Source organism: Sinohyriopsis cumingii, unplaced genomic scaffold, assembly GCF_028554795.1.
Source record: "Sinohyriopsis cumingii isolate HCF-2022 unplaced genomic scaffold, ASM2855479v2 utg000229l, whole genome shotgun sequence".
Lineage (NCBI taxonomy): Eukaryota > Metazoa > Mollusca > Bivalvia > Unionida > Unionidae > Sinohyriopsis > Sinohyriopsis cumingii.
In genome coordinates, this window is record NW_028315879.1 from 5,796,218 (window position 1) to 5,805,000 (window position 8,783).

Here is an 8,783-nt window from a genome sequence, read left to right on the forward strand (position 1 = left end):
TTTCGTTTGTATAGGGGTTCCATTTTTGAGAAGGGAATACTTGTTTAAAATGGCAAATTGTATGTACTTGAAAAGCAAATGATACAATTATGATCAGATAAATGTAGCGCTATCAGTCGAATCCCGTATGTATACGCTACTGACGTGGAATTAATCAGATTTTAATTTAATAGGTCCATCATATTTTGTCCGGGTTATGCTTTGTCAACAATACGCAGTCGTAACTACCGAGCCATTATGTCCAGAACAACATAAACTATATTAGTGTGCGAATTTCGCACTTTGTGTTCTCTGAAACTCTGCTTCACTGAGTGTCGTTGCGCAAACGCAACCACAAAACGTTGGGCTTTTCTGTCAAGATGATTTGAATAAACCAGTTAATCCTAGTGCATAAGAAGGTGTGACGAATATCCATCACTATAGACTACTGCAATGTATTTGAAGTATTGTTTCCTTGTATTATTTGGGGTGCATTGTCGGCCACAAAAATGCGGAGAATTTCAAAGTGGAGTATGCCCTGACAGTTGTTATGGCTCCAATTCATACAACTTTCTGAGTAAAAGACTCAAACGTTTATTCGAACCTCATTCGTTAGATATGAATCAATTACGTTTACGCAAAAGCTATCAAGCTTTTTAAAGATAAAAGGAACAAATAATTAGAGTTTCATTAACATATGTGGTATGATGTTTTAACTTTTGAGATATTTTATCTCAGCATCTCAAGTATTTTTCCAACCTATGTCTCTAATACTTTGAACAGTCGAGACTTTGTTTGGAGTAATGACGTCGCACAACCAAGACAATCGTCATCAAAATGGCAACCCGTCATCAAAATGGCCAACCGGATAACAAAAGTAAAATTGTTTCCAAGTCAGAGCATTGTACAACCACAACCCATCGAGGCTCAATCCTGTTCATGTTATCGAGAATAAGGATAAATAAATGTACATAATACAACTCTCTTCAGTATTTACTTCGAACTGGTTTTGGAACGCAAAGCCGTAAATCAGAAACATTTCTTGTGTATTGCGAATATTTCAGATTAATTTTTTGGATCCTCCCAAATAGTGAATGTGTTCGTTTTCATTACTGCGGCATTTGACTTTCAGTCTATTTCTTTTATTTATTTATTCTGCATAAAGAAACGTAATATATTTTATTAATTCAACTTTTTCCAGAATGCAATGAAAACGTTGGTGACTTCATTAGACGCACGTCTTTTATGCTTTTAAAAAGAAATTATCATTACATGCTTGAATAATAAGGTAATTATACCAGTAATTTAAAACATGTCGAAGTAGACTTTACGGCGTCGAGGTCTCGTCAATCAATTTGTTTGTGTGTCGACACGCGAGACGAACTCATTAAATTCAGCAACAATAAAACACAAAACACACTAGACTGAGTGGACAGCCAGCATACGTATGTGGACAATTAATCCTTAGTTCATTGTGTCCACGTACACCCTAACGAGTGGCCAGTCGTTCGTGTGTTGAACCGTATGTATCACCTGATGTCATGAACGCATAAAGCACGGTAATCTAGATTAATTTAAGGCTACTCGACTTTAATGACTTATTCTTGGATGAAACATACCCAAGTTTCTTTTTTGAAGACCGAACTCCCTTGATACAATTCCTATACATAAAGTGTGCAATTAAATCCATAAATGTATCATAGCGGGATCGATCCTTCGAAGTATTTGCGTGATTGAGGTTTGATGAAAAGCACGTGTTCCTACTGATTAAACCACTAGCAGCTGGAAGAGTTATGAATGATGTGGCTGAAATTCTTGGTGAGAGTCCAGGAAGAGTGAGTGGGAGAATGGGTAGTAAAAATGTCGAGGGTAGATGTAGCCACTTAATAAGCATCTTAGCTGGCTCGGGCCTGTAAAACAGAGGTCTCGTGATCAGTTCTTGATTCCGTCCACTGGGGCTCGTACAGCTGCTGGTAGTTTACCTATACACATATTCTAATTATATCGTAACGGCCGAGCTAGGTCCTGATAATACTGCATTGGAGTACGACACCAGAGATGATTATGCTTCTTATCAGCTGACTAAGGAGGTAGAGAATGGCGTAAACTCGAACTTTTGTTATATTTTCAGCCATAACACAAGATGATTCTTTTATTAAGAAACATTGACTAAAGTCAGTTCATAACCATGACAGTCTTGTTGTTTTTGTACTAAGCCGAAATACTATCATAGTTTTGAGGTACAGTATGGTATATGATAATTTCACACAAGATTAGGGTACACATTAACACTATACTATTAGTTCCTTATATTATTACTTCTTTTTATGATAGAAAATGAGTAAGATGTACCATATTTGGATTTAGTTGCAATAATGTTTACTATAGAAGAGAAAACATGACTTGATTGTAATGGTGAAATGTAAAAATTTGCAAGAAAAACATTTGTTTGACTTTACACTTCAACTATAGCATAATACTTATTTGAAGTGAATTGATAAAGATGAAAGTAAATTGGCTGTCAAGTCGGCGAGGAAACATGCACAATGACATAGACAAGTAATACTTTATAAAATTAAAACATAACTTATGTTTTATAGATTGCTAGAATAATCAAGTATTGTTGAATTGAATTTAGAATGTTAAGTCGGTGATAAAAGCACTCACAATGGCTTAAACATTATATTTCCCTAACAACTTTGTTGGAGCTAAAATTTAAGAAAAGGAACTATATATTTATAATGTAGAGAAACATCTCTGTATATCTTCAGATCATAAAATTAATTAGCAGAAAAAAATATATAAAAAATAAAATAAAAGTATTAGTCTGTGAGGTCAACGCTCACTTAACCATATAGCCGAGTTTTAAATAACAAATGATATACCAATATCTATTTTGATTGTAAAAAAAATTAGAAAAGACTAAAATCCATATAATTTGGAAGAGGGAAAGGAATTTAAAATATTTTTAAAAAATAACTGAAATAAAAATTGATTTGTACTTAAATAAACTTTACCAAAAATGTACTGTCCAAAATATTGGCTAAAGTTACATAACTAAATAAGAAACTAAACAAAACAAATTAAAAAATACAAAGATAAAACAATAACCGCGATGTACCTAGTCTGATGGCTGCTAGCTGACTGAACCACCCACAAACAACCCACAAAGCCGTATATACTCCTAACAAAACCCACAGAGCCCAGAAAAAACCACAAATCCAACAAAACCCACAACCAACAGCCCAGAAAACCCACAGTTCTAGCAAACCCCTCAAAATCCACATTTTTTTTTTGGCATATTCAAACAAGCATGAGCTAGTATTGCGTGTATATTTAGTCAATTTTCACAATGACTATTTATAGAAATTACCAGCTTGGTATTTTACACATTGCGACATGGCGATTCTATTGCCCGAAGGAAAGAAAAAGAAGAGAAAAAAATCAGTTTTGTATTTCGCGGCACATACCGTGTTATGCTGTCGCTCATATCAATGGTTCGGAAACCGTGTTATGCACTCCTACATTTTTACCGAGGTAGACCGCATGACCTGGCAGCCAACAAGTGTATGTACCAAAGAAATAAAGAAGAAAAAAACCAAACTTAATTGCGATGATCTATACAAATGAAACATCAAGGGTTATTGAGTATGTATCGTACAGTTTTAAACGGTTAACAAGAAATAGTCATTAATCAAATTAGCAAGGATGCCAGCCACCGGCATGATATTCCCTATTTTCGCTAGCTCAAAAACATGTAGACTATACCAAATAACTAGTAATCGACGAAGTAAGCGAAACAGAGGATCCTAGAAAATATTAATATCAACTTATTTGAGCATTTCATTTGTTAATGAACTGATTTTGTACATAAAAAAAATTGAAACTGAATTGGTCGGCTTGTATGAATAGTGTTTACCGTATACACGCATGCATACCTCACTCCCTAAATGCAGGTTAGTACAATACCCTCTGCCAAGAGTGTTAGTGTCCTCACAACACTCTTAAAATTTACACTGAAGGCACTTTTATCCACAAAACTGATGCTTTACATTTTATGTCAAGTAATGAATTAATACTAGGAGCAGTTGAAATGTAATGGTTATTACTTACACATAAAAGTCACTATCTTCCAGAACAAGAACATGGAATTAAATTACTCAAGTTGACTATATATATACATATTGCAATTTAACACTAATATAATCAATATTTATAAATATATTAAACTCCAAGCCCACATATGACACATTTTTCAAGCACAAGAACTATGTCAACAATGAAATGTTTAAGATCATATATACACTAATTTGGCTTGAGAGCAATTGAAGGTACAAGTTTTGTTTCTCTATTCTAACTATTATAAATTATACATTGCACAGTAAGAAAAATTCAGTAACTTCAAGTTTATGTGACAATCCTAAAATGAAATTATTCAATATTCAATACTGAATTGCACATGACTGTTAAAAGAAACAAACTTGCATAACTATCGTGATTATATGAACAAATTTTAGAATACATATTGTAGAAGAAATAAATCTATTTTATATTTGTATGAGGTAACTTATTTTGAATGTTCAACAGTCCATTAAATAGCAAATGTGTTGATATAAAAACTCATGTTGCTATCCTGATATAAGGAATCCTAGAAGAGCTGAATATATATATTAAAATGTATTAAATTTACTGACTGATAATTTACTGTTGAAATTAAAGTTTACAATGCATGATATTTCAGAGTCAGTTAAGCAGATAATTGGCAAACTTCAGAGCAGTGGGCCAAATCAGTTATGTATGCATGACATTTGAAAATCAAATATCAGTGGAGTTTACAAGAATAATATATATGCCAATAAAAGGCAATGCATGACTGTAGAGGGAGAAAAAAAAAAATGCCATCAGGAGCACACATTTACCTGAAACACATTAGTTGTGTGTCAGTACCGGCCAAAATAATTTTATGTGGCATGAAGTTTGACATTGGCAATGGATAATTTGTCATCAATGAGATGAGCCCTGAAAAGGTTATAATAATATTATATGAATATGGACATCCAATAGCAAGGTAAGAAATTTAGTTGAACCAGATTTGGATGGGTGTGGGTGTTGGACTGTTGCTAATCTGGTTGTGACCCTTAAAACCTAATATCGTAATGGGAATCATCAGCCTCAACATCCAAAGGGACACCCATCATCAAACCAAAATATCCTAGATGCATGGTAACCTTTAAAGTAATACAGCATAGATTACAATTTATAATAAATGTCACAGTGCACTAGTATGGGTGATGTCAGCGTTCCTGTATAAGATGTTTCTTTTCACTGATGTTCTCCCTCCTTATATTGCTTTTCTTATTCTCCTTGTTCTGTCTTTATTCCTTCCCTTGTTCTCAGTCAAGACTGGATGGTTTCCATTAGTTTCAGTTGAATTTGCAAGGGTGTGCACATTTATGAATTTTAGTAAGTTGTTGGTGATTTTCTGACATTGCTGTAATGCCACCATCTGCTTTTGTAAAACATTTGTCACGTTGCTCAGACCATCTAAGGAAATATCCAGAGCCCCTCTGACTGCCTGGGCAGCTAGACTTATTGATTGGTTCATGGCATCCACTGCAACTGTAAACTTTTCCACCAACCTCTGGCTGTGCTGTTTGTGTACATGTGGAACAGGTACATGTGGATGAGGCAGAACTTGACAGGCTCTTGGGTCATCTCACATTGTCCCTTTTGGTCATCGGATCTTTAACAGAAGATGGCATACTAAAGGCAGTTGTTGGCTCACTATTGTAGCATTGGTGTTACCTGAACACTGGATGGCATGTCAACCTGCTGGGTGCGGAATTCAGATAGAAAGGGGTCATCCGCATAGTTCTGAAGGTTATTTAGAATGTCTTCAGACTCTGCAGATGTTTTGTAAAATAGATGCTGGTTTTTCACTGCATATACTCGTTGTTCTTGCTTGAGTGTTAAAATTTGCTGATGCCAACATATGTATAGGTCCATGATTTTGTGGAATATTAGCAGCCATTGCGGTTGGTAACACGTTGGTTACAGGTTTGCAGAGAACTGCTGGTGTTAAGGTGGCTGTCGCAGCTTTACTGGTGACAACCAATCACCGTCAGGTTAGGCTGCATAACCACTGGTGACCCACCCTCTATCTTCATTCTACATCCTGAGCTCTCTCTTCAAACCAGTTTTGACTCCTCTTTGGTTAAAATTACAATGACCTCCTCTGTCCACTGGTAGGGTTCAGCGTTTTCTATTAAACTTGACTCCTTATATGCTTGATTAATGGTTTGCACCATCTCCACTAATTTTTACTCGGCCACTTTATGGTCTGGATAGTGTCTGACATGATGCTCTATGTCCTTCTGGAAGTTGCACAAATTGCAATATTATGGAATTTTAAAGAGACATGGTGTTTGTAGAAATGGTCCACAATCCATCCCTTTTCTACAACCACTCCTTTCCCAAACCCTTTACGTCTCAAGCATTCTGTGAGTGTATTCCTTTATCTTGATAACCCTTGAAGCCATTTGTTGACAAAGGAGATAAACATTTCACCAAACAAATCATGAAGACTTACTAATAACAAAAATCTGCTATGCAGTCAATTTCATAGGCTGTCTGTGCCAATATCTTGGCCATAAGATTATAATGAATATAACTATTATTATTCTTGTTTTTCCAACCCTGTTTAGTTTAGTTTAGTTTAACTTTATAGTCCTTGCACTAACTCTTCTACCTTGACATCATACTACTACTTCACAATCAGCTCTGTCAATATTCATGAACTGTGTTTGTATTTTCCAGTTCTTGATTCTAGGACCGCCATTCCGGATGCCTTCATAGTCCATCTTGGGGGGCTTTTCACCTGTATATTTCTTCAGTTTGTTGTAATGAACAAGTTTTTCTCTCCCATATAGATCCAGCTGTATCAGATAATTTAAACAACTTATTGTCCGCTTGACAACATATGATCCATCATACATGTTCTGCAACTTTGGGGACGCATGCATCTTGCTACCATTTGCTAATAACCACACTAAATCTCCTGGCTGGTAAGAATTTTGAGACACCTTGGCATCATACAAATCTTTTAGGTGTCTTGCTGCAGACTGTAAAAATCTTCTTGCAACCTGATGAGCATGATGCATCCTCTCTCTAATCAGATCAACATACTCACCATAACTTGTTTGGTTCTGCACATATCGACATGCATGTTCTGCAGGCAACCTTACGTCTCTTCCCAACATCAATAAGGTTGGTGTTAAACCTGTGGACTCATGTGGTGTTGCTCGATAAGCAGCCGCTAAACAACTTAAACAACCTAGGTGCAAATCCCAGTTCTCCTGCTCTCCCCTCAAATAGGTTTTGATCATCCTTAAAGGAGTACGGTTGAACCTCTCTCTTAGTCCATTACAGCTTGAATTTCTAGCTCATGTTCTAGTTTTGCATATTTCTAACATCTGGCATAACTTCATGAAACTTTTACTTTCATAGTTCCGACCTTGATCAGAATGTATGGTCAAAGGGCATCCAAATCTGCTAATAACTTCCTCCAGTATTTTCTGTGCACATGTTTCAGCAGTCTGGTCAGTTACTGCATAAATTTGACCCATTTGGTAAAATGATCAGTTGCAACTAAAATGTATTGGTTTGCCCTTGGTGTCTGAGATAAAGGCCCCAAAATATATTTCCAACTTATCCAAGGGTGATCAAACTGCATTGTTACCCAATGGCGCTCTTGGGTTCTTGTTGTTTTTTTATATTTGAAACACAAATATCACATTTCATTACCCAGTTCTTAATGTCTTCCCGCATTTCATACCAGTAAAATCTTTGAAGCGTTTTCTCACGTGTCTTCTTTATTCCTAAGTGTCCAGATAACATATATCATGCATCTGAAACATTATATCCCTCCTCAGTACCCAAGGAACAATGAATTGTAAATGTTCTCCAGGACCATCTTTCCTAATGAACTTCTTCTGCAGTTCTTAAGTTACCCCATAATAACCAGTAATGTCGAGTTGCTGGACTGAAAGCAGCAATTGCTGCACTCGATTGTTGTTTATAGGTACTCTCCTCAGTGATCATCAATTGGAGTCAAAACTGAAGGTACATGACGACTCTGACACAGGCTCGAAGTCATTGTGAGTCATATATAACCAGTCTGGCCACAATGGAGGACATGTTAGTCGCTTATGGTAGGGGTGTCGAAGATTACACCTGCTGATGGTTTGAAAATGGATATGGATATGTCGTGATGCAGAAGCCAGCTGACGGATGCATGAACGGCGTTGGAATCCTAGCGTGCAAGTGGCAGTCAACGTGGAATGCCTGGTTCAAGGTTGGTACATATTTGTCTATACACAAGCATCAGACAATAAAATTACACACATAGTTCAGTGGCTCAAGGGATATTTTCTTAAACGAGAGAGGCTGATATTAGTGTGTGTATCGATAATGCTGTCATTACTTCAACAATGGAATTAAACTAATCAGAAAAGTACCTGTCCAAATTGTTTTAAAAGTAGTCATGAACCAACAACTATTAAATTTTAAAAGCATTAACCCCCATCCCACCACCACCACATAAATACAAAAACACTAGGTCATCAACTGGAGAATAATTGAAATAAAACAATGGACTACCAACCCTACGAATTAAAACACTAGAACACATTTGCCCGAAATTAAAAACCAGTCTCGGGAACCAATCCTTTATTCTCAAAACCCATAGACCACAACAATATAATGAACTTAAGGTGGGTTTATAATTCATTGTTGTGGCAAAAATA

At 36.0% G+C, this 8,783-nt stretch overlaps 1 protein-coding gene across 1 annotated transcript; it reads right to left on the reverse strand.

Annotated features, from left to right (window-relative positions):
• Positions 1-6,734: 6,734 nt before the first annotated feature.
• On the reverse strand, positions 6,735-7,364 carry LOC149774476 (uncharacterized). The gene has a single exon (XM_089945294.1). The coding sequence runs from the start codon at positions 7,362-7,364 to the stop codon at positions 6,735-6,737; it is 630 nt and encodes a 209-aa protein (XP_089801420.1).
• Positions 7,365-8,783: the final 1,419 nt, after the last annotated feature.

Coding starts and splice junctions, on each gene's coding strand:
- LOC149774476 (XM_089945294.1), bottom strand. CDS start 7,364: ATGATCAAAACCTATTTGAGGGGAGAGCAGGAGAACTGGGATTTGCAC.